This window comes from Pagrus pagrus (assembly GCF_965226575.1).
Source record: "Pagrus pagrus genome assembly, chromosome: 1".
Taxonomy (NCBI): Eukaryota; Metazoa; Chordata; class Actinopteri; order Spariformes; family Sparidae; genus Pagrus; species Pagrus pagrus.
This window is the reverse complement of record NC_140185.1, coordinates 36,211,964-36,238,090: the sequence shown is the minus strand read 5'-3', so window position 1 is coordinate 36,238,090 and position 26,127 is coordinate 36,211,964. Positions and strand designations below refer to the sequence as shown.

Genomic DNA, 26,127 nt, shown 5'->3' with positions numbered 1-26,127 from the left:
ATTCTATATAATATATTTGAATTAAAAACATTAATATAGACAACAGCTTGACATTATAAATATGTGTATTATAAATAAATAAGTGCATTTTAAAATGTCCTTGGCGCAGATATAAAAACACAAAACAAACGTACACAATACGATTATTTTCCAAACTGTCAGTCTGCAGAATGAGCTCCTGCTTCAACTTATTACAGTTCCTGCTGTAGTATTGTTTGTATACACACTGATCTTCTTCACAAATAGAGATTATTAATAACATTTTTGGGTTTGTAAACTTTTCAAAAATCAAACACCTGTTGTTTTGTATTGATCAGATACAAAATGGTGGTCAGATCCAAGGTTCCCTTAATTGACTGACTTCCTGCACGACGTGTCACTCTTCCCGCCATATCATGAAAAATAAGGATCATATTTAACCCTCTTAAATCAGACATCAAACGACGTGGACAGTTTCAGGCCGCCCTTGATTATTTTATCAATCATTATTGTTCGTCGACTTGCGCAGCCTGTTAGCTTGGATTGTACAGATTTTAGGGAAATGAAGAATTTAAAGATATTCTGAGAAAGAACATCACAATAGGCAAAAATAAATATCAATGTCAGTGTCGGCACTGGCGGGACGTTTCACAGTCCTGATAAACTTGCTCTCTGCTTGTGTTTCTAAACCAGTACGACTTAACAAAACAAAAACTAACACAACTATGAAAATGAAAGTCGTAATAATCCAGAATTATAATGTGAAAAAGTGAAATTTTAAGAAAATTAAACTTCATTTTTATAGACGCTTTCAGAGATTTACAAGATGCTCCACAGTTGCAGATTTAATCCAGTAAGTGCTGAAATAAATTGTCCTGACGGTCTCTGGCTGTGTCTCCGTCCAGGTTGGCAGGGTGTGGACTGCTCTATCCCGTGCTCCAGCGGTACCTGGGGACTGAGCTGCAATCAGACGTGTCAGTGTGCCAACGAGGCGGCCTGCGACCCGGTGAACGGGACCTGCACCTGCTCCCCGGGCTGGAGGGACGAGTACTGCGACGTACCGTGTCCTGTGAGTGATCAGAGCAGCCGGTCGTTCTTTAGCGTGGAAAAAGACGCAGCAAAGTTTAAAATCAGCAGTACTTCTCTAACATGTTGCACAGTTTGTATAAGTTACGATCAACATTTTATAGTTTAAAAACAGTTGAGACAGGTTTGTGTTAAACATGTCTGTATGTTTATCCGGTGTGTTGTTGTGTTGTTAGGAGGGCTCGTACGGGCTGGACTGCAGAGAGAGATGTGACTGTCTCAACTCTGACGGCTGTGATCCAGTGGCCGGGATCTGTCGCTGTCTCGCTGGTTGGACAGGTGAGTTACGCAGCTACAGTCTTACTTATATATTTGCTGGTAAACTGTCAAAGTTTAGTCTTCAGGCAACAGGGATCAGAGCCCAAAGACAGCAAATGATTTAAAGGTAGCGAAGGTGATTCTAGAGAAAGAGTACTGACATTTAACACTCAGGGTCAGTATTTGGCCCGAAATTCAAACCCAAAACATCAATATTTAACAACCTGGAAGGTGACTCATCTATCTTTCTCAAGAATCACAAGTTAAACAAGGTCAGATGAACAGGATCGTAATTGACTATCATGCAAACAAGTCAAACAATTTGCACCGACAAGAACATCGTATCATACGACTGCTGTTGTAGGTGAGAGAAGAAAAACAGAAATAAAATAAGGAGCTGAGGAAACGGGCTAATATTCAGAGGAAAAACTCTGAATTTCTGAGATTAAAGTCATAAATTTATTAGAAAAAAACTACAATCTCTGAGATTAATTTCAGTTATATTTTTTTGTCTTTTCCCCTTTTAATATTTTCTCTGTCACTCTGTCTAATGGATGGAGGTAACCTTTGCACTGGAGGGTGCTCAGATCAAACCCTCTGAGGGTTTTATCACCTCCTCCTCATCCATCACGTGTTGTTGCTCATGCATATATTAATTTGCATCACCTGTGTATGTGTGACACATCAAAACTGTTTTGAAAATTGCATTTGCGAGAAAAAACTCAAGCGTCAGGACTTTCAAGAGATGTTGCTGTGAACTGGGCTACAACGTGTGAGTCTGCGTCTGGTTTCCAGAAGTCTCTGTTTCTGTCCGTCCAGACGTGAACAACACAAACAGAGCGTCTGAACGGTTTCGCCCTGGTTTTGTTTTAAGAAATACCCACGTACATGTAGACGGGACCACATCCTGCAGGGCTGAGGGTGCAGGTGAAGCCTGTGCACGAGGCACTCTGAGGGAGGAGGAGGTGGTGCCGCTGGCTACACCGTGATGAGAATGGAGACAACAAATCAATATGACACGAAAAAATTCAAACCTATAATTCTGAACCTGATGGAGATTCAGGCTTGGGTGAGTCTGACAATGTCCGCTCTCTTCAATAATTCAGCTTCACAAGAGTCCCCCGACGACAAAGCACCTTTCAAGTGAGACTCGCGGCGCCTTCAGACGCTTTCTGTCCCACGTCAGACTTCTTTTAACAGTAGATCAACATCATCAGCGAGAGTGCACCTCCGTCCTTGAACCTTTTGTTTACTTCAATAATTATCATGTTCAAGTTGTAGCTCTGCTTATTTTACCTGCTAATCCTCAATCAGTAGAGTCGTGATCAGCGGTGATCGATATGAGAGCTTATGAATATGGAGAGGAGCGTTTTAAATTTAACTGCCGGAGGGAGAATCGGTGATGAATCGACATGGAGAGGAACTTCAATGTATTGATGAATATTTAGAGCAAAGTTTGGACCAAGCGAACGACTCTGAAAGAAAACATGAGGCGTTTCAGTTTAGTCTTAAACAGGTAGGCGTGTAATTACAGTTTTTTGTGGTGACTATAAACGATAATTAGTCCTGTGAGATGGAAGCTGAGACGAGGATGCTGAGTGTGTCAGCGTAAAGCTCGGTGCAGCTGCCGAAGACTTCTCCTGTGATCCATTTTGTTCCCAGTGGGTGAAAAACACAATAAGACCACATTTAACAGTTTTGCTCAGACTGTAATTGTTTTTCATTCAAAATATCTCTGCTGGAGGATCATCGCTTAGATATTTATCTGTTGCACCGCCGAGGTGCGTTTAAATGTTTTTTAGCTTTTGCTTATCGTTATGCAGTAAATGTTGATTACACAGTGTAACGTCTGTACAATAACAACATCAGCATTGAGATTGGTTCTTTATGAGCCTCACTTTCACTACAGTTCAACCTTTTCTGCTGTTGTGTCTCGTTTATTGACTAAATGGATGAAACAAACTTCTCCTTCTACTCCCCCCGACACCAACCCCTGCTGTAGTTACTTGTTTGTGCCAAGCAACACTCAAACTATGTTATTACTGCATACAAATTAGGACAATTTCACCTGCTTCTCTCTTATTTTACTAACAGGTGTTGATCTTTAATGAAATCTGGAAACAACTGCAGTGTGTCCTGTGTTGTCTGTAGTCGTTATAAGTGATAATACCGCCTGGCATCGCTGGGAGGGAGAACTGAAAACTTCTGTTTCCACTTTAAAGCAGAAACTTTTCAACTCCCCCCCCTCCTGGCGTTTCCCTGTGGTATTACTGCTGGCGCCACTGTCGCAAAGACAGCCTTAGCAACTTGGCTACTGCTAGCAGCCTGGCTACAGTTCAAAGCAAAAATACAATCGTAAGAATCCCAGTGTGATCCAGAAACCCTGATCTCAGTGCTCTGAAAGGCAGAGTCAAACAGTCAGCTGTGTTAATAAGTCGGCAGCGAGGGTGTCAAAAGTCCACACAGTGTTTCCTCCAGGAGAAGTTCAGATAGTTGTGTAAAAACAGACTCTGGTGAAAGTAGAAGTACTGACTCATCCTGTTTACTCCAGTAGAAGTAATCGAGTACAGGCTCTGACATGTACTCAGAGTATCAGAGTAAAAAGTCTCCCTCTGAAGGACATGTGTGGTCAAAGCTAACTGAAGCTCACGTCATATTAATATAATTCAAAGACTATTAAAGTTAAAGGTAGAGTCAGCAGGATTTGTCCCAGCTGTTCCTGAATGCACCACAAAGATAGTTGATTGTTGAGTCTCATTCCCAGGACGTCAAATAGCCAGAATGTTGGGTTGGTAAAGCGTCACGAGCAGCAACAAAGAGAGAAAATAAGAAACTCTCTGCAGATACGAGACACTAACACGCCTTTTCTCCCCATTCAGCCTCCCTCTCTGTCTGTTCACGTCTTTTACGTCTTTGTTTCGTCTCGCTGCGTCTGAAATCAGTCTTGTGATGTTGGGAAATAACAATAATCCATAATTCCCCTCAAATGCATCAAACTAAAGTAACAAGGCTGTTTTGAAGCTGTGAGGAGGAGAAAGTTCAGATGTTTGTGTTCAGGTGTAGAGAGGGAGAGTCACAGAGAGACTCAGGTACAGTACAGGTACCTGACACATGAACTGGAGTACGTTGGGAAGTTAAGGTGTTTGCTTCACATGATGCTCCTCCTGCAGCGCTACAAGTATTTACACTAGTTGTCCTTTTTCCCTCCTCCACCTCCGTCCCTCCCGTTATTCTAACTTCACAGCCTAACTCAGAGATTTCAGTCACTTTGCGTCTCAGAGGTGGTTTATTAGAGTTGTAATGGCAGCCTGGGCCCCGCTCTCATATATATTCTCTCATATTCTGTCAAAGGAAGTTTCTAATGAGCTGCAGACAGCAGGAGGGAGATCTACTGTATTTGCATATACACTATTCTTAACACCGTCTGTGTGTGTGTCTGTTTCTATATTTAGACGATGGCGGTGTGTGTGTGTGTGTGTGTGTGTGTGTGTGTGTGTGTGTGTGTGTGTGTGTGTGTGTGTGTATTCCTCTGTGAGTGTGTGTGGCTGAGTGTAACTAAGCATTAGTGTAACGTAACGTCTCCGGGGTTCTGCGGTCCAGACCGTCCCCTGTGAGCAGCAGAGGGCTCTGATCCGATCCGCGAGCCGCCTCGTGTGTCGACAGACTGCTGCCTCTCAGGACACACACACACACACACACACACACACACACACACACACACACATGCAAGACTGATGAAAGAAGGAGACACTTCAGCAAATGATTAAAGGGCAAAAAGTCTCAGGCAGAATTTGGGTTTTTTGCCTAAAATATTCTGAATATTGCCGTCAGTGGTGAATCGGTGCGTCTCTCTCCAACAGCCAGGCGGATAGTGTCGGTCGATTTTAAGTTTATTTCAGATATATCTTTTTTTTAACTGTAAAATGCCCCGCTCAGTATGTACAACTCTTTATTTATCAAATTTAAGGGGTCCCAACTTAACTTAGCCAAAAATTTTGAAACTACATGAACCCGGTTCACTTTTCAGCCTCTTGAAATAATCCTGCAGCTGTCAGGCAGAACGTAAAGGTCCAGTGTGAAGGATTTAGAGGCAGAAGTGTATTTTGATATTCATCATTATATTTTATTATTAGTGTATAATCACCAGAAACTAAGAAATGTTAGAATGAGTCTTTCTCTGACATAGTGTGATGTCACAGAGGACTACTGACGAGGCGTTTCAGGAGCAGTGTTTTCTGTGGGAGAGAGGAGCTTCTGTTGGTGCAGACTTTGACCTTTTTAAATTTGAAAGACCATTTACATGCACAAGAACTGATACAGGTCTCCTTTAGGAGTTCAGCACTGAGGACTTAGGTCTTTATGTGAGTTCAGCGCGTTGTTTTTATTTCTGTTCTCCTACACATTGACAATAATAATAAACAGTATAAATTATCAGCAGCGTCGTCCTCTAACAGGGAGATGAGTATAGCGGCTGTTATCCGTCTCATCGCTCCTCTCTTTGCGTCTCCTTTGGTCTCTCCTCCCCTGCTCTCTCTCCCTCTCTGAGCAGACGCTCAGAGGCCTCGCTGATGTTCCCTCACGCGCCCTTTTTGCATCATTCGCTCTTCTCCTTTTTCAAGTTTAAGTGACACATCTGAAACTTTGTGAGCCGCGCCGGGGAAGTCAGTTTGACTTCATTTAAGAGCTTAGTAGTGGAGAACAAAGCCTCTCGGCCTCTCGCATAGAATAAAAATGTGTGCTTGTCTTTGTGTGTGTGTGTTTTTGTGCAGGTGTCCATTGCGACAGTGTGTGTGAGGAAGGACGCTGGGGACCGAACTGCTCCTACAGCTGCACCTGTGAGAACGGAGGCTCGTGCTCCCCGGAGGACGGCACCTGTGCGTGCGCTCCGGGCTACCGGGGCACCAACTGCAGACGGAGTAAAGAAACATATGACACACGCAAACACACATATCAGCGCACACACACACACACACACACACACACGCCTTGTCCTTCTGCTTTCACAGCTGCAGTGCAGAAGTGGAGGAAACTTTACAAGAGCTGATCAAAAAAATAATTCTGCTCTCAAATGTTTTAGCATTCAGATAAGTGTCAGACACCGGCCACATGTCGATGCATCAGTGAGGAAAAACATGATGAAGTCATGACTTTCCTCCTTCAGATCAGTTCTCCTGCAATGTAATTTGTCCATCAGCTGGAACAAAGACTTCAAGAGCTTGTTAGAAGTTTATTTTTTTAGAGACAGACGCGTCCACAAACTAGATTATGTGTGTACAATTTCATTTCATACATGTTTTTGTGTCAGATCAAATAACGTGTGAGGAAGATCTTTTTTTAAATAATTACACGTGATCGTATTTCCTCACAGACAGATGAAAACGGTTCACCTCACGACCCGTAGAGTTTTCTTATAAACAAACAGTAACTGTAACTGTAACTGTAACTAAAGTTTTTCTTTACATTCAGTGTTACTCACTAAAACTCTTTGTGTGTCGGATTCATTTCCCCCCTCGTAAACATTTATAAATCCTTTTTTTCATGAAAGAAACCTGAAATGTTTACGTACATATTTAGTTTGCAGTCTCTTTAACGTTGCTGCATTTCTTGTAGTGATGGAAGGTAACTAAGTACATTTACTCGAGTACTGTTATACTTTTATAATTTAGTGACAATATTCCCATTTTCTGATTCTTTATGCTTCCACTGGACGCACATATTGTACCTTTTACTCCACTACATTTATTTGATACCTTTAGTTACTAGTTACTTTGCAGATTACATGTTGCTTTGGAGCCACATTTTTTAAATGAAATTATTTCATCAAGATAAACAGAAAAAATCAGAATATTGGATCCAGTAGTCATCTCCTTTTACTTGTACTTATTAATACTTAAAGCGATAGTTTGGGTCGTTTGATGTGAAGTTGTATGAGCTACTCATCACCAGTCAGTGTGTTACCTGCAGTAGATGACCGTCAGCTCTGCCTGTGTGGAGAAGCAGCAAGACGTATTCAGCCACCTAGAATAAGTCCCACCTAAAACATGTTCACTATGTTTTGAACATTTTTGGTGCTTTGCCGTCAGACAGCCCTTTTCTTTAGCACTACATTCCCTCAACCGCACAGTGTCAGTATTCCTACACACAAGCAGAATGTAGCAGCAATGTAACGCTCCAAAAATGTTCAAAACAAAGTGTACACTTACACAGATATATATTATTTTAGGTGCCGTTCAGCAGAACAACGCTCTGCTGCGGTCATCTGCTGCAGGTCATAAGTACCTCATACAACCTCACATCAAGTACATTTATTATTAGAAACTTTAACTCAAGTACTGTTCATATTGGGGACTTTTAGTTTTACCAGAAGTAATATTTTAACACGATATATTTGCTTTTACTAAAGTACTACCACCTGTAGGTCAGTGGGATATGAATCCCGTCACATGCACAAAAAATTAACAGGCACCTACATGAAGCATCGCTACACAGAGCTGAAGTGGTCGGACGCTGATCATCTCATCTAAATATAAGAAACTCGTAGCTGCTGATGCACAGGGCGGAGGCTGTTCAGATACATTTAATGAACATTTCATAAATTACGCTGCTCATCTTGTTTCCAGGTTGTTTGCTGTGAACATTAATTAGTCTCCCATTAACTTCTCCATAAACAAGTGGTGATTGAGTCATTGTGGCTTTCAGTTACTCGCAGATGTTGAAAGATAAAAAACTAATTAGATTCAATAAGGTATCGCAGCCCCTTGTAAGCTACGCAGTATGTGAGCAATACTCAAGGAGTTATGAAGCGAAGCATCCTGCGGCTGCGTGGATCTTTTCTCATGTCCTTTAAATAATTTTGGTGTAAGAGAAAGTCAGTGTTTCCTGAGAAGCCACCGTGTTTAGTCTGAAAATCAGAAACCAAACCGGTGAGAAGTGTTTTCATCCAGTCAGGTGTTAGAAAGGTTTATTTAAAGATGTTGTTACAGGAGGAAACTGTAAATCATCTACTGTACAATCTGCATGAAATACAGTCTGAGGCGACATGTTGATGTTTCCTGCAGTGTGTTTATAACACACCAGCCTTCCTGTGCTGCTCCCTGCATCAGGGTGATAAATTTAAGGGCTCTCGGTTCACAGTTTAGGCAATTATCTTAATTAGGAAAATCCTGTAGTGCGAGAGAAGCCTTAGACCAGCCTGCACCAGCTTGTCTCACCACTTAGGGAAACATCAATTAAAACAAATTAAAGGCCTCAGGAAGACGTACGAGGGAGGATCTGTGGTGGAGGGAAAACAAAGCAAAGCCAACAGGTCGACCCCGGAGAGGAGACGGCGAGCCGGGAAACACACACCGCAGACACACACACACACACACACACAAATATATAGGTTGTGTGGACGCCGCCGTTATTAAGCTTTCATATACGTGGAGTTTGAAAACGCATCTTAAATTGGGAGCGAGTGGACCGTGAAATTCATTATTAAAATGATCAAAGAACTAATCAGAGAACTAATCAGAAAGTTTCTCTAAGACTCGGAAATGGACTTCACACACACACACACACACACACACACACACACACTGTTCACCCACAGCCATCTAATACTGGTGTGTGTGTGTGTGTGTGTGTGTTTCCTCTGCAGCTTGTTCTCCTGGTTTCTACGGCCAGCGTTGCAGCCAGTCGTGTCCTCAGTGTATCCACAGCGACGGAGCGTGTCACCACGTCACCGGACACTGTGAATGTCTCTCCGGCTTCTTCGGCTCGCTCTGTAATCAAGGTGAGTTCTAGTTTCCTTCAGTGCGGCTGTCCTCGCTGCGTTTGTGCGTCTGCTTTAAGGACAAGCAGCTGGTTTTGTTGTTGCGTTATATCCTTGCAATAAGGAATACAGACAGAATAAAGCCTTTAAGGTCTCGTCTGACTGAAAAAATACTTTCTACATCACAGATTTTTAATTCAGCAACTTAGTATTGAACTTTCATAAAGCTGGAGACTTGTGAGAGACACACTATAAATAAAAATCTCCAAAATCAAAGCAGCAGAGCCGGAGACATCCTGGCTTTCAGATCTAAGTTTGGGTCAAGCTACGACAACACTGAATCCTGCTTTTCCCCCATAATGCAATTTGCCTTTTCATCCGGCCGCCTCTGTCTGGTAGATGCCCACGTCTTTCAAATTCACTGCCTCGCTCTATAAAGTAGCATCAGGAGTGAGGCTGGTTAGGGCCAGGCTAAGAATATCAGAAGCTTCATAATGAGCCTCTTCACCTCAAGACATTTTCCATCGAGGTCGAGGAAGAGAGTGTGTTAAAAGGCTGTTTATCCCCGTCAGAGCAGATTACACACTGTCTGATCTCCATGTGGTTCACTGTAATATAAATGACATGTTTGGTCTCTCTTAACCCGCCAAAGTTTGGAGCAGACGTCTGCGAACACACCAACTGTTTCAACTGATCCAAACATTGAACTAGTAACCACAACATCACCAGACTCCCTTCACAAATCAGCTGATTTTAAGAGTAGCTGAGTGAAGAGAAGCTTAAAAAACATTATGACACTCTGTCTCTGACAGACTCTGAATCATTGTCTCCTTCTTGTAAATTCAGCATTAAATGAAAACAGTAAGTTGTTTGTTTCCTTGTAAAAAGTGTCAGTTTGTGGCAGCATGGCTGTACCAGCCTGTCTGCTTCTGTGTCTAAAGTGCTAAAGTCTTACCTGCCAACATTTAGCAGCTGTTTGAACACACTGTTTACACTGATTTCACCATTTACACTCAATTTATGAAAGAAGAAACATTTTATTGACGCTAAACGTGTCACATTTTACAAATTAAAAAATTAAAAAATAGACTAATGGATTCTTTTTAGGCACCCAGGGAGAAAGTCCCCAGACTCCATTAAAAAAACACTCAGTTTAGTGAGTCGTTGAGTTAGGAGAAACTTTACAAACTTTGTGAAACGCTGCTTCTGACAAATTCTTCATTATTTGGGCCTTCTTGTAAATTCAGCAAATGTTCTGCATAAACATCATATCCATTTGTTTTATTGACGTACGTGTTTATTTGCATATACAGTCGAGCGGGGAGGCGAGGTTAGATCACACGTGGTCACTCGAGACACACGTTGGACGCACGCTTACATGAAGTCTGTGAGAATTGTGTTCATTTGCTACATTTTGTTTTTTGGTTCAGAAACAGGATTTATCTTGTTTATATTTTTGGGTTGACACTTATTCATGCTCACATGTTTCTAAGCCATTCAAAGTCATCACAGCCTTCAGGAGCTGTTTTCTAAACCAACAGCATCAGGACAAAACAGTGCATGTACACAACTGAACCACTCGGCCTCTTGACATCTTTGTTAAACTCAGCCTCTTTGTTCTCAGCCCTGGCTTCTTTTATTAGCTCCGGGTTAGAACTGACGCTGTGCATACAAAGCAAAGGCCTTGGATGTCTAGAGTTCGTTAAAAGAAATGTACGTATTGAAAAAGAAAAGAATCTAAACCTTGAGCTCGTTTTGTGTCTCTTTTTTAAAAGTTCTCCCTCCTCCTCATTTTATCTGAATACTCGTTTTGTCGGTTCCTCCTGTACATCATTATTTCAGTGCGGTTGAGCTGCTCTGCAGGTTAAACAGGTGTTAATTCTCCTATGAAGGCAGCTGGTCCAAGGTCTGTTGCCAAGTCGAATTTTAAATAGAGACAGTGGAGGAGTGTGCTGTGAAATATTCATCATCATTAAACATGAAGACGGCCTTAGTTATGCCCTGTCCTACATTAGCCATTCTGCTGGCCGCTGCATCTTTGAGCAGGTCCATAGATAACCGGGCGAGCTCTGGTAAATCTGATGTCCGGCACGAAGGCTTTTAACCGCCTGAAGAGCGAACCGCGCTGCGTCCTGCTCTCTGCATGTTTGATGCCCTTTTGTACGAGCTAATGATGTTATTGACTGCTGAAGTCTCGCAGAAGAAAGCATCTCATCGCGTGTGTGTTACAGTTAACTGAGACAAAATGGGTTTTCACCACTTTAATGAAGAAATAACATTTCTGTTTCCAGTTGAAACTGTCCACGATTTACACAACGGAGAGCGGTGTGTTGTGTACAGTGTAGCAGTATGTGTTATCTACACATCTCCACTAAACAAAACTCTTGTTATCTGAAAGCCGCTCGTCAGGAACACAGATTCACCTTCAGACGACCAAAACAAATCAGGAGTCTTTAACTAACTTTTTTTCTTCCTCCTCAGGTGGCTGCACCCGCAAACAAATGAAACACAAAATGAAATTCATCCTGAAAAACATCAAGATAATTATAATCGCTGCTCTTCAGGACTTCTTTTTATAGCTGCGTTCATCAGCTGTCAGTGTGACGACGACGCACACAAGAAACTCAATTATATTCAGAAAATGGATCTGTTAACTGGATTTCTTTGATTTGAATCAAACTGTTCTTCATGCTTATTGACCGCTTTAATACTTTATTAAAATCTGTTTTACAAAAACACCACGGCCCAGTCTGCAGGATGTGATGTCAGCAGTTAATGATTCTGCAAACCACAGATACGTCCAGGGTTTGACATTTGTACGAAACAAGCAAACATTTATTTTTGCTGATTGTGTTGAACAGCATGATGGTTCAGTGCATCAGCAGCAGGCGGAGCGAGTCTTCGTCGTACTCTGGCAGGTCGGTCGGAGTAAAACTTTGTGGTTCAGGTTAAAATAACTTGAGTCACATTTTGTGAAATTACTGAAATTACTGTGAACTACTTGCAGCTTCAGGCGCGGTTTAGATGTGACGACCAGCAAGAGAAGCACCTGCTTGTTTGAGGTTAGCTGCTGTAGCATCAGCTTCATCATTGAAAGAAGAGCAAACAATGGATGCAGAAGATGTTTTAACTCTTTTCTTGACTGACTTCAGTGAAGTTTTGATTTACCATCCGGCTCTGCTGATGCCAGCGCTCTCCTGCTGTGGATCTGATTGGTTAAAGTCAGCCCAGAGAGACAGTGAAAGACAGATCGTTCATCCAATCATCTGCCAAGCATTTTTTTTTAAAGTGCCTGCTTAAGGATTCATCCTGTGGAGAACATGAACGTTTGTCAAAAGTTTCATTACAATAGTTGTGTGGATATTTCACAAAGTGTTGTTCGGACCGAGTGACGCCACCAGAGACCCGCGCTGATTAATTATTAAAAGTTAACAGAAGATCATCAGGGAGCCAGTGAACAGTCCCTCTTCTGCTCATTATTTTATCTTTTCATTCTCTCGTCCTGTACGTCCGGTGTGTTACTCTGATCCAATCTTTAGTCAGACGTTGGTAACTGTTACATAAGAGGAGAAGTAGACTTCATTAAAGCATTCATAATGATCTTTTATTGCACTCATATTCACAGTTAAGAATCCCCTGCTGGGTTTTATTCTTGTACTAAAACAATATGCACAGCCGGCTAATGGCCGTTATAAGCACAGACGGGCAGAAACCTATTAATGAAGACAATACGTTTTATGCAACAGGTGGAAAATCTAGTAAAATGCAAACCAGTGTGGAAGAGTTCAGTAGAAATAATGAATATAGCTCATGTATAATGTATTCATCTCATACAAACAAAACATTATAGGAAGAGATAGCACATATATAACTTATATATTGTTGTTTTATGAAGATTATAAGCACACACTGCATCTCGGATCGTGCACTGCCATGATTATGCAAACACTCATTAAACATTTAGAAGTGTGCGATCATGTTGTAAGGTCAAGTTAAATGCCAGCTCACAATATTTCTCACTTTTACTGTTTGAGCTGTTTAAAAATGTCACATGATCGCGAGGGAATAACGCTGCGCAGCTTCTGTTTGTGAAGTTTTAACAAGATACTTTTTTAACTTCATAAACTCAGTTTTAAACCGAACACTGTACATATATATAAACGCAGTTGTGGCAGTTATGTGTTCTGGTGTTAATTGGAAATAATCAAAAAAGCCCACAGCACATTAATTTATAATCAGGCTTGTCAGAGACTACAGTATCTATGTCTCAATATTTTATCAGTGTAACTACATTTAGTGAAAAACGAATGTAAAAAAAAAGGAGAAATATTACGTCCTTAAGCAACAGGATGTGCATTTCCCTAAAATGATTTAGTGGAAAAATAAACTCACTTCACAGAAATCTTCCTGCAGCTCTGAGTGAGAAACTTTGAACACAGTTTATTTTTCCAGCCGACTCCCTCGTCCTGTTTTCTGGAGCTGAACAGTGATGATTCATTCAGACTGCAGCGGAAGCAACAAACTGGAAACTGAAAAGCAAATTTCCCATTAAATCAAATTAAAAGATGTAATAATAACAGTCACTAACATGAGTTTTATTTTTGTTCCTTTTTAACAGAGAAGGTCAGTGGAAGTACTGACTCATCCTGTTTAATCCAGTAAATGTAATAGAGTACAGGCTCTGACATGTACTTGAATTGTATTAATACAATTCAAAGACTATTAAAGTTAAAGGTAGAGTCAGTAGGATTTGTCCCAGCTGTTCCTGAACGCACCACAAAGATAGTTGATAGTTTAGTCTCATTCCCAGGACGTCAAATAGCCACATGTTGGGTTGGTAAAGCGTCCGAGCAGCAACAAAGAGAGAAAATAAGAAACTCTCTGCAGATACGAGACACTAACACGCCTTTTCTCCCCATTCCAGCCTCCCTCTCCGTCTGTTCACGTCTTCTTACGTCTTTGTTTCGTCTCGCTGCGTCTGATAGGTTGAGGGTGTAATGACGCCAAAATAACAATAATCCATGATTCACCTCAAATGCATCAAACTAAAGTAACGAGGCTGTTTTGAAGCTGTGAGGAGGAGAAAGTTCAGATGTTTGTGTTCAGATGTAGAGAGGGAAAGTCACTTGAGTAAATACTTAGTTACATTCCATCACTGATATATATGTATATATATATATATATATATATATATATACATATATATATAGTAAAAATAAGCTCCACGTTTACCAGCTGAAACATTAAAGTAAAATACAAATTACTGCATCAATCATAATAATTATACAGTAATATAATATACAGAAATGAGAAATGGGCCGTTCTGTATCATAAAATGTTACTTTTGCTGAAGATTGTGACTGAAGGACTTTTATACTGCACCGTTATATCAAAGTGATTGTAATGAGTAACTGTATTTGTGTGTGTGTGTGTGTGTGTGTGTGTGTGTGTGTGTGTGTGTGTGTGTGTGTCTCCACAGTGTGTCCCAGTGGAAAGTTTGGTAAAGCCTGCGCTGAGCCGTGTGTGTGCACCAACAACGGCACCTGTAACCCCATCGACGGCTCGTGTCAGTGCTACCCAGGATGGATCAGCGAGGACTGCTCCAAACGTGAGGCCGACTCCACCAACCCTCTCTCGTCTCTCCTCTCTCGTCTCTCCTCTCTCCTCTCTCCTCTCTCCTCTCTCGTCTCTCCTCTCTCCTCTCTCGTCTCCTTCCCACCTCGGCTCTCATCAACCTTGATTCTTTGTTTTTAGAAACAAAAACCAACCGAAATTAATTTCCTCTGCTCCGCTCTGTTATTCACTCGTCGTGCTCGAGTTGACCATGAACCAGTCGGAGACAACTGGGAGAGAAAAAATAAAAACTTAAAGGCAATTACTCCATCAGCCCTGACATTAATTATCCATCTCACACTGAACAGAGCGACCACAATCAGTCCATCACTGGTGAAGCTAATGAAGGCACAGAGCGTCCTGAGCACGTCCAGTCCTCAGGCTGCTGACGTTTGTTAGTGTGTTTCAGACAGGATACTGTGTGTGTGTGTGTGTGTGTGTGTGTGTGTCTTCATCTCTCTCTACCTGTGTGTGTGTCTGTGTGTGTGTGTGTGTGTTACTGCAGCGTGTCCTCCGGGCTCGTGGGGTCCAGACTGCATCCACACATGTAACTGTCACAACGGAGCCCAGTGCAGCGCCACAGACGGGGAGTGTGACTGCAGCCCTGGATGGACGGGACTCTACTGTACACAGCGTATGTGTCTACTACACACACACACACACACACACGCTCACACACACATCTAATAAGAGGAACAGTAACGAGCTCTCTGGCTGCAGCAGAGTCCGTGATGTCCTCTGCTTTGAATATCTCATACCTACACCTCCATCTAGCGGCAGATAAAGAAACTACACGCCTGAAGACTATCTCCTCTCCTCAGTTCTCAGTTTGTACCTCCTCATCTCCTCTCTTCACCTCCTCTCCTCTCCTCTTAGTCCCTCCCACATGAGATGCGAGGTGAGGAAGAGACAGGAGGAGAGAAGAGTCGGTGCATCAGGCTTTTTACAAAATGAGTCATCTCTGCCTCGGAGCCGCATATTAAAAAGGAACGTCAATTAAAAGTGACTTACGGCACAGCTGCATCATCCAGCCATTGTTTTGTTAAAGTCTACATATATATATATATATATATATAAATGCTTTATTTTATTATCTCTGCAGATGAGCAGAACAGTGACAACTTGTTTATTTACTTTAATGCATCCCATGATGTGACAAATAATATGGAGGTGAAATGTGATGAGGAATGTGGCCTTACGACGCGCTACACAAACAGCGACGGGGCAGGAGGTTATCTGTCACATTTGATCATTTGAAATGAGTTATATAACTTGTAAATACAAAAGAAACTCATTTTTAGACTCCTGCCTCCAGCGTGGTTTGAATATTGTTCACAGGTGATGAAAAAAACTTCCACAAAGGACACACCTGTGATCCTCGCTTACAGCTCCTCTGTCCTCAAGGAGCGTTTTAGGAATGAGACGTCTTTCAGTGTGGCGCGATTGATTTCCAGGTCACAAGCAGGAAAACACAGGAGGGAGGAGACGAGGAGGGATAAAATGGAGAATTGAGAAGAGCCCATTCCTTCTTTTACCTCCTTACAATGCTTCCTCCCTTCCTTCCTTCCCTACCTCCTCCTTTCCTTCATTGAGTTTAGTGCCAACATTCAAATACTGTTCAGCAATGATCAGGCAGCTTCTCAGTTTCCGTCTAAGAATCCTTGTTTCAGGAAACAAAACCAAATCCTGTCATCGATGGCCGGACCTCAGTCATCTGCCCTGAGTCTTTGCTCGTTTCCTTGCTTCAGACCATAACGTTGGTACATTTTAGTTGTGTTGTCATCAAAAATACTTCGCTCATGAAGTCATAACTGATAATGAGGATTATTGAAATATTTTACCCACCTATGAAATTACTTGATGAAATTTGGGACATGATGACATCACTTAGACAGTTTAACAAAGTCTCTAAACACAGAGGCTGTAAACAAATCTCCTGTTAGTCGTATAATCTAAACCGTGAAAACAAATAAATCGAATGGGAACATCTACGGTGCGATGGTCATCAGACTCGCATTGTTCTCTCCTCCATATAAACGTTTGTTTACAACCTGTGTGAACATCATGCTCAGTGGAGTCTGTTGCTGTGTCAGCAGAAACACAAAGTCTCCCTCTGGAGTTTCTTCAGTCTGTTGTTTAAATCTGTGTGAAATTCAAACTGGGTTTGGTTCAATCTGCAGAGCTGATCCGTGTTGGCTCCACAGTGACAGGACAGATTAGCCAATCTCAGAAAAAGCTGCTTCCAGATTTACGGATCATCTCTGAGTTTGAAGAGTGGAACAGCTGACTTTGCAAAGTGTGTGGTAAGGACGTCCTGTGTGTTCGTCTTCAGGGTGTCCTTCAGGTTTCTACGGCTCTCAGTGTGCTGAGGTGTGTCGCTGTCAGAACGGGGCCGACTGCGACCACATCACCGGACAGTGCTCCTGCAGGACGGGCTTCATCGGACAGAGCTGTGAGCTCAGTGAGTGTCTGCACAGCTCTACATCAGACGTTTTCATTCACAGATGTCCGTTTATCAGAAGTTAATCGCATTAACTAAAGTCAAAGCATGAAACATGAGTTCACAAATGACAGCTGTAACATCTGTGCATCCAGCCCTGAGATCTAAAGGTGTATTAAACGTCTGCTCCCTGTCCAGAGTGTCCGGCGGGGACGTTTGGTTACGGCTGCCAGCAGCTGTGTGAGTGTATGAACAACGCCACCTGCGACTACGTGACGGGAACCTGCTACTGCAGCATCGGCTTCAAAGGGATCCGCTGCGACCAGGGTGAGAAATGATGGCTCTGCCGGCGGGAGGAGAGTGTAGCTGCGGCTGAGTGATGAGTGTTTGAAGCTGCCTCTTCCTGTGGGTTCAGATGATGTCCGGATGAATCATAAAATACAAAAGATGGCGGAGGAACATGTGCATTTAATTTTTAAAAAGAAGGTGCAACGAGTCTAGTTTAGTGTTTCTTATGTTTATTAGGAATCAGTCAGTCTAAGCCAAACACACACACACACATGAATTATATCAACAAAGATGTCACACGTTCAAAATGACCAACAGCCACATGAGTTTCACAAAAATACAATGAATTGGCACGTGACCTTATTAGACCCACATTTATCATTGTGTTTGCAGTTGTGTCAGTTCAAGTCTTTCTCTGTTACCTGTTCATGTTATTTTGTCTACCTCCTATAGATTCAGGTAAATGCTTTGAAGGAAAAACACCAAAATTAAGTAGATTCAAGGAAAAGCAGCAATAAGTTACATTTAATCTTTTATTTTGAAACTTCAGAGATGAAATACTATGTTAGGTGCTGCTCATGTGTCAGAACAGCCCGAATGTAAAATGCCTTTTTTTGTCTCTCGTCCTCAGCGGCTCTGATGATGGAAGAACTGAACCCGTACACAAAGATCAGTCCGGCTCTGGCGTCGGAGCGGCAGTCGGCCGGCGCCGTGCTGGGCATCATCTTCCTGCTGCTGCTCATCATGGCCATGCTCAGTCTGGTGATCTGGTTCCGCTATCGGCAGAGAGAGAAAGGTCACCACGTGCCGAGCGTCACCTACACGCCCGCCCTGCACATCAACTCCACCGACTACTCGCTCTCAGGTGAGACGCCCGAGTGCTTTTAATTCTTTCTCTTCCAGGTGCTTTTCTTTCTTCACAGGCAGAATAAACGACCTGAACCAGGACGGGAAGGGATTGTTTTCAGGATTATTTGTCCACCAACAGGCTAAAGATCCACATGTTTGGCGTTTTTGCTTGATAAATGAAAATATCAATCGATTAATGAACATTGATGTAGATGAGTTTTGTCTGTGTAGCTTCAAACCTTCAATGACCACGAGCAGAAATCAGCGGACAAAGAAAACGAATGTTCTTGGAGACTGCAGTTCCTCCTCTTGGCTCCAGCTTCTTCATTTTAATTTGCAGCTCCAGACGGCAGCGTCACGTTGGTAACACACAGGTCCAAAACTTGTTATGATAAGTAGGTGGTAATTACCATAACATATTTGAAGTTTCTTTAAAATTATCCCCCAATTACCACAATAGCTACCTCGGGGGAGGTAATTACCTGACAGGAAGTTAGACAGAAACTAGTTGGAAGTTTCCTGGAAATGTATGAAAGAAATTATCAACCGTTTATTAACTGCTTGTTGGAAAATAGCTGAATTTTATTATGAAATCATGTTGGGGTCATTTTTTTGTCATTTTGAGGAAATCATTGTGGTGATTTTCAAAGAAATGTCAAATATGTTGCTTGTAAATTACCTCCTACTTACCATGAAGTGTCTGGACCTGTAGGATGATGTGCTACCTCAGACTCTTGCGTCGGGTCGTCAGGTGCACTGTGTGTGCACGTTGCATGTACAGTATGTTATGGTGCTGATAGAAGGGGCAGGATGTAAGAACCAGTGCTGATGTCATGTGGTGACAGCAGGGCTTCAGTGCACAGGCCTGCTCTCCTCTGCAGACTCCTCTCCCAGTAACAGCACCGTGGGCCGCTGCTTCTCCAACCCCAGCTACCGCACCCTGGGGCCCTGCACCTACGCCGCTCACTACGCCAAGCCAGACAAGAGGAGCTCCGCCAAGGTGGGGCCGAGTTTCTTACCCTTAACAGATTTCTTCACTTATTAACAGTGGAGGCAGTTAGTTTTTGTTTTGTTTGCATGTTATATAATGTGCATGCCAGCTCAAATTGTGTACATTTCCATTAGCTGTATGTGTGTTAATGTCTGCACCAAACTATATTTCATGGAGCCCGACCTGTACTTGATTTTTGGGGCTGATGATGACGCCGATACTCGGGAGTAAAGAATTCTGTCCATTGAAACACGAGAGGGCTTTTAATTTGAAACAGAAACAGGAAGTGTTACAATTTGCAGTAAATGACGTGTTAGTCACTTTTTTATTGGTCATATGTGAGTGGATTGTAACGTGACATGAGAAATGAGACCTGCCCGTCTCTCAGTTGTCTATACAAGCCAGTGGACAGTTAGTTGTTGTTTAAAGCTGCTGGACTGTTGATTTCTTTGTGAAGGATTCGGATTTTCCACATCTTTATGCACGTCCTCGTCTCGGTGCCTCGTTCCAGCAACAGTAGCAGACATTAGTTCAGAAATGTCCACTAACATAAACTAACAACCGTTGTTTTCTGAGTTATCACAGAACTACTCAACCAGAGATTGGATTAGCTTTAGCTTTATTAGCTAGCTAACTATATCTGATAAAAAAACTATTGTTTTTAGTGTTTCTCATGTGTTCTCATTGTTTGTACTGTTTCCAGATGAAAACAAAGAAGCGACACAGGAACAGTGCTCCAGAGTGGGGGGCGTACTGTAACCTCGGTGATCTGGGTCAGTCTCTGTTTTTGTTTTGTTTGTTTGTTTGTTTGTTTCTACGTTCTCAGACAGCTACACATCTTCCTTTTCTTTGCCATGCATTATCACCCACTGTGACAAAACCTCGTGTAAAGTTTACACAGGAATAGAGAGGTAATAGTCACAGTAATCCACCAGAGTAACAGAGTATAAACACTGAAGAATATATGAACATGAAGAATATATCCGTCTTTTCCCTTTGCTCTCTGTGCAGGTGTTTACTGCATCGACCGGCGTTACAGTTACCACGTGGAGCCGCGCTACAGAGGTACAGTGTGAGGCGGACTGAGCCTGTGTGACCTCGTCAGCCTCTGACTCCCCAGCCAATCCTCTCGCTCGAACAGTTCCCTCAGCCAATGACTGCCTCTCTTGCATTTTGAACCTCAGCTTTTATGCTGCAGTTCCCTGTGTTGAAAGTCAGACTGGACGCTGCTCTGAGGTTCAGCTCCTTCACAGACACAATCTGATTACATGTGACAGAATACAGAAGGTCTGAGAGTGTTCGGGGGTCAGGAAGTGTATTCTGGGTAATGTAGGCGCCAGGGTTTGGTAAAAGAGAAAGGATACATGGATATCTGTCGTTCTGCTGGATCCATGTTGATCATTTGTTTTTAAACTGTCCATAACGAGTCCAGCAGTGTTATAGGAGAGCAATGCTAGACTGCTGGACTGCTTTTCAAAACCCGGAGCCTTCATTACCCACAATGCAACTCAGCCACTGAGTGACATCACTGGAGGTAGTTTATCAGATTACAGAAGGTTTTATTCTACCTAGTAGTACTCCACAAGACCTGTAAACACAATTTAATGTGGAAAATGTTGTCCTTTAAGAGACACCGTCACACACCAGAAGAAGAAGAATCTTTATTTATCACACACAATCACACACAATCACACACAATCACACACATCTTGTTTTGTCCCACCAACCGTCGCAAACCTAAAAAAAAATGTTGAGTCTACTGTCATTTAAAAGAAGGAAAACCTGCAAGTTGTCGCATTTAATGAGCTAAAAATAGGAAGTATTTCAGGCATTTCTGCATGAAAAATGACTTTTAATTAAAATTAATTAGTTGATAATTTGCAATCACCTATTTAATTACTTGATTGATGATTGAAGCTCGTGTGGTAAAAGATCCAGTATTTTCTCTCTGTATGTTACGCAGTATTAGTATAGTGTCGTGAAAAGGGACGACTCAAGTGAAACACTGATTCTTAAAGTGAATTTACTTCACTAACCACCGGTGTGAGGAACAGTGAATCACTACACTTATTTTGCCCTCCTGTGGTCTGCTGCTCAGCATGATCGCAGAGCCGAGCCTGTACTTGAATGTTCAGCTTTGCTGTCGAGATAAAATGTTTGTGATTGATCTGTTGATGCGCTGACAGGTGTGTTTGTGTCTCTGCAGGACGACTCCTCTCCTCTGTGTGTTTTCCCTCTCTGCGGGGGTCCTCTTCCTGCTTTGACCCCCATCACTCCCAAAACTCACCCGGGGGAATCTCTCCCGCACAATAACCGAATGCTGTGTGTTTTCCTCAAACACTTACTGTGTGTTTTTTTCCTTCTGCTGCAGCTTCACAGACTGTCCGTGTTTTTTAACCTGAACTGCTTTTGAATGTTGACGTTGGCCGTGAAATTTCACCTTTGTTGTCCAGTGATGCAGTGATTACTCTGACATGTGTGTTTCTTAACGGAGAAGTCTGGTGAAATCATAAAACACCAAACCAACAGTGAATTCATTCTCCTAACGAGAACAGTAGTGATTAAAAACATTAAGTTTGTACAACCCAACAGACTTGAGATTAAAAAGTGAAAACATTTTCTTTGACAAACCAGCCTCGTCCTGTAAAACAAAACAAAAACAGTCATGTAATCTGGAGTCGTAGAAGTGGAACATTTCTCACATGACATCTGAGTGCTCAGAGATCCGTCCTGCTCATCATCCCTCATTATCAGACATGAATTGGTTACTATGGTAACTCTTGTGATTACCAGGTTTCAGCCACACTCTGCAGGAAATGTTCCAGAAATGACCCATGAAACACGGTTTTATAACCGGCCGTCAGGAAATGAAAGAGCAGCCTTGTTTTAGTTTGGGAACATTTCATTCTTGAGTATCTTTGGGTTTGAGAGTCATTTTGTAATTTCATGTGAACACGTTCTGCTCCCACTGATTCATGTGGTCTTGTTCATGTTTTAGACTACATGAAGGGCTCCTTGTCCAGCACCTGCTCCCTCAACAGCGAGAACCCGTACGCCACCATCAACGACCCGCCTGCCCTGTGTAAACACTCAGAGAGCAGCTACGTGGAGATGAAGTCACCGGCTCACCACGAACACATGACACACTGCTGCTCCGCCGCCATCATCACCACGACAACCACCACCACCGCACCGGCCAAGAACGTCTACGACATGGGTACGTTTGAGGTCAGACGGGGGCGTTAGCCACCTCCCCGAGGTCACCGCATTCCTCCTCCTGACCCGGACACCATCATATCCAGAACCAGATAACTGATAAATTATCAAGAAGGGGGTTGAGAAGGGACGCCATCCCCCTTTTTATCAAAATGACATAAGATGCATCCCCCTTGTTAATCTGCCATGAACTGTGAGGTGGAGACCCAAACGTCATCATATCCAGACCAGAACCTATAACTAATAAATGATTGAAAAGGGGGATGGGGGTGATGTCATCCCCCTTTTTGAGGGGCCCAGACGCCATCATATTATTGAGAATTATAACATTTGAAATCCTCTTTTCTCTCTCTCTCTGTCCCAGAACCGACCATCAGTATCGTCCAGGGAGCCGGCGGTATGGTGGTTCCCAGTTACTCTCAGAACCCGTACGACCTTCCCAGGAACAGCCACATCCCGAGCCACTACGACCTGCTGCCTGTGCGCCCGAGCCCCTCTCACAGCCACAGCCTCACCCTGCACAGCCACAGCCCCCCGCTGCCCGGCAGCCCCACCAGCTCACTGCTCTAGACCGGCCAGCACCAAGCACCCTGACTGGACACTGGACCGGTGCTCCCAGTTCATCCGGAACCAGGAAACTGTGAACCGAAACATAATCTGGAAACATCTTTCCTTTTGTTTTTTAATCGCTGAGTGCAGTCGGACATTCACAGGACATGAGGAGCTGAACTATCATTTATTTATTTGTGTGTATGTGTGCGTGAGAGAGGTGAGAGTCTCGTCGGTGCAGCTCGGACCGCTGCGCCGCTGTTTGATAGTTTATCATTGTATTATATCCAAACTGTTTGAGCTGTTTCTGTGCCAGTCAATACTACATATGTGTGTTGTATTGTAAATTCCCCATCATCAAACAAAATGTCATTAGAGGGAAGATACACGTACGTATGCACACAAGTGTACCTTTTTTCTGGTATGCGGATCTCTTTGTCTTTTTTGATACGTCCCGGGTCAGAAGATGGAAATTCGAGGACGACAGGAGAAGAAAAACAAAGTGACTGAGCTACTCGTGTAAATTTGTCTGGGTGAGACTGTTTCTTAAAACTGAAAAACTAAATGTGCGGGCCAACGGCGAGACTGAGGCCCGCTTCACACCTGGATCGACTGGATCTACAGAACTTGTACAAAGAAGAAGCAGCATCATGTCGGCTTTACTGCCTGCAGCATGACAAACTTGTCCGGAGAAAAGGTGCTCAACACTCTGATGAACTCCCAACAAAAGGAAACACGTGAAGAAATGCACACAAACTGCAGTCTGGTCAGATTTTCACTACCTGTATAGTTCTGGTATTTTTACACATCGTTTCTTATTTCCTGTTTACATATTTAAAGATCCTGCCGGGGATCCATATTTTCTCTCTGAAAAGTTATCTTTTTGTATGTACTGTAGACAAAGTGGTGTATCGGCTGTACACTTACTGTACACTAGTGATTATTATTGTACTTTTCTTTAGTTGTGTCAAGCTTAATACACATGCATGCCAAAGATTATTCAAGATATAATAGTTAGCCAGGAATTCCCTTATTATGTCCTTTGGTGCAAACCGATTATTGTCATCCGACTGTCTCAACATGGGAACAACTTCAATCTGAAACACACAACTAAGTTATTTTCATCAGCTTCCGATTATTCCGTCAACTTATCGATTAATCATTTTGCCTATGAAATGTTATAAAACAGTGAAACGTGTCTGTTCACCCTGCTGTCGTCTGACAGGAGATACAGAAGTATCCGCTGCCACCAGACGAGACAGCAGCTTCACTCCTCAGGCTGCGAGGCTCCTGAACTCATCCTCAACACATAAATACACAAACTTTATTTTTATGACTTCATGAGTCCATCTTGGTCTTTTCTGTTTTTTTGTGAGTAGCATGTAGGGAAGACAAACTTCATTTCATTGCATTCAAGATTAATTTAAAATGAGAAAATTAAATGAAACGGTCCAAAACCCAAAGGAAGTCAGTTATTATCACATGAGGGAAAGAAAAGCAACTAATTTTTGCCCTTTTCGCGACGATTAATGGATTATCAGTAGGGCTGGGTATCAAACTTCAATACTTTTATGGCACCGATCAAATTGCCTGTATACTCAAATTTCAATAACTATGGAGTTATTGTCATCGGCGTCAGTAAGCCAATAAACATGCAGCATGCTTGTTGTGCCAAGATCTAACAGTGCTGGTGATTGGCTGTCTCGAGGCCTGCAGCAAAAAGATGGAAGTCATCGTTATTCTTGACATTTATTTGTTTAACGATGCCCAGCCCTCATTATCAGAGTAGCTGTTGAGTATTTGATTAATTGGCTGATCGTTTTTAGCTCTTTTTGTTTCAACGAGGTCAAAAGTAGAAGCACTTCCCATGAAACGCTGATGATGGTTCAATATTTGTGTTTAAACTTTTACATTTACTTCACCTCCACTCTGTCTTAACAGAATTTTGTGTATCTTTGTTCCCGAACACAATGAAAACGTGTTTCTAATCTTATTGTAGCACCTGATATCTCATATTAAATAGAGCTGACATGTATGATATCCAGCTTGATTTTTCAGTGACACACAGGTCAGTTTTGTTGAAGATGTTGATAATTACACTTGTCAAACAGCAATAACAGGACATGTTGACAATCAGATGTGAACACTTTGTTCTCCCATGTTTAGTTTCCTACTTTTGTTCCGACTTTCTCCCGCTCGTCTTTTCTTCGGCTTTGATCCAAACGGTAGTTTCAGCTACAGTAGATGTGATGAGTGCTGCTTGTTAGCTCTTTTTGTTTCGAGCCCTAAACTCAATAAAGTTGTCATAGCTCAGGGGAGTGTTGTCATGTCTCTTTACACAGCTGCTTTAATAATCAGAATAAAATCAAATCACACAAAACAATGAATTAATCCAGAGAGGCAGCCTTTACAGAGCTGGCTGTCACATTGTCGTCACCTACAGTTGAGCTTTTCCTACAGCGACGAGTAAAAGAGGTCGTGTCCATCCTGGGTGCACCTGCACAGGTGTTTTAACTTCTTTGGACTGATTAGATAAATCAAGACGTCTGTGCATCAAACCTCTGCTGTGCTTCAACCTGAGCAGCTTAAAATGTGCTGAGGCTTAATCTCATGGGTGCTGAACTTTCTCTGATTTCCTGGAGAGGACTTTGTAATTTGGCGCTCATTAAAGAGAAAATAAAGACCGAGACAGACGGCAGAGTAAGTACCAACTCTTTAATTTGAGTTTGTGAGAAAGAAAAAAGTCAATTATATTGAAGCGGACACAGTCGATAGAGTTCACTGGGGTTTTTATCTGCACTTGTTTTATTTACACATACTGACGTTAAAGTTATTTAGGGCTGTTTAATTAGAATTATTTCCTGTTAATTGTTTTAATCCATAAGATGTACAAACATGGTGGAAAAATGTCCATCACAGTTTATGATCTTTGAATTGTTTATTGAATATAAAATTATATCAGGGATGCACGATATGGATTTTTTTTTATCAGGTGATAAAGATGATTACCTGCTTCTTACGGCTGATAAGATGATCAATAATTTTTTGATTTTGTATTTTAAAAAGAGCATAACCTGTAGTTTCTGCACACCTGAGGGTCAGAAC

At 42.3% G+C, this 26,127-nt stretch overlaps 1 protein-coding gene across 2 annotated transcripts in view; it reads left to right on the top strand.

The window, feature by feature from the left end:
- Positions 1–23,110, top strand: part of LOC311255180 (multiple epidermal growth factor-like domains protein 11) — a 139,860-nt gene extending 116,750 nt beyond the window's left edge. Inside the window, exons 13-26 of one of the 2 annotated variants that reach the window (XM_084349446.1) lie at positions 885–1,048; positions 1,242–1,344; positions 6,093–6,239; positions 8,963–9,097; positions 14,556–14,684; positions 15,195–15,323; positions 17,022–17,150; positions 17,328–17,456; positions 18,049–18,282; positions 19,115–19,266; positions 19,961–20,030; positions 20,269–20,322; positions 22,256–22,474; positions 22,838–23,110. In XM_084349446.1, coding sequence (XP_084205572.1) covers positions 885–1,048; positions 1,242–1,344; positions 6,093–6,239; positions 8,963–9,097; positions 14,556–14,684; positions 15,195–15,323; positions 17,022–17,150; positions 17,328–17,456; positions 18,049–18,282; positions 19,115–19,266; positions 19,961–20,030; positions 20,269–20,322; positions 22,256–22,474; positions 22,838–23,043 — 2,000 coding nt within the window. In that variant the 3' untranslated portion in view covers positions 23,044–23,110. The remainder of the gene's footprint in view (positions 1–884; positions 1,049–1,241; positions 1,345–6,092; positions 6,240–8,962; positions 9,098–14,555; positions 14,685–15,194; positions 15,324–17,021; positions 17,151–17,327; positions 17,457–18,048; positions 18,283–19,114; positions 19,267–19,960; positions 20,031–20,268; positions 20,323–22,255; positions 22,475–22,837) is intronic. The other variant, XM_084349445.1, reaches the window with a different exon arrangement.
- The last annotated feature ends 3,017 nt before the right edge of the window (positions 23,111–26,127 follow it).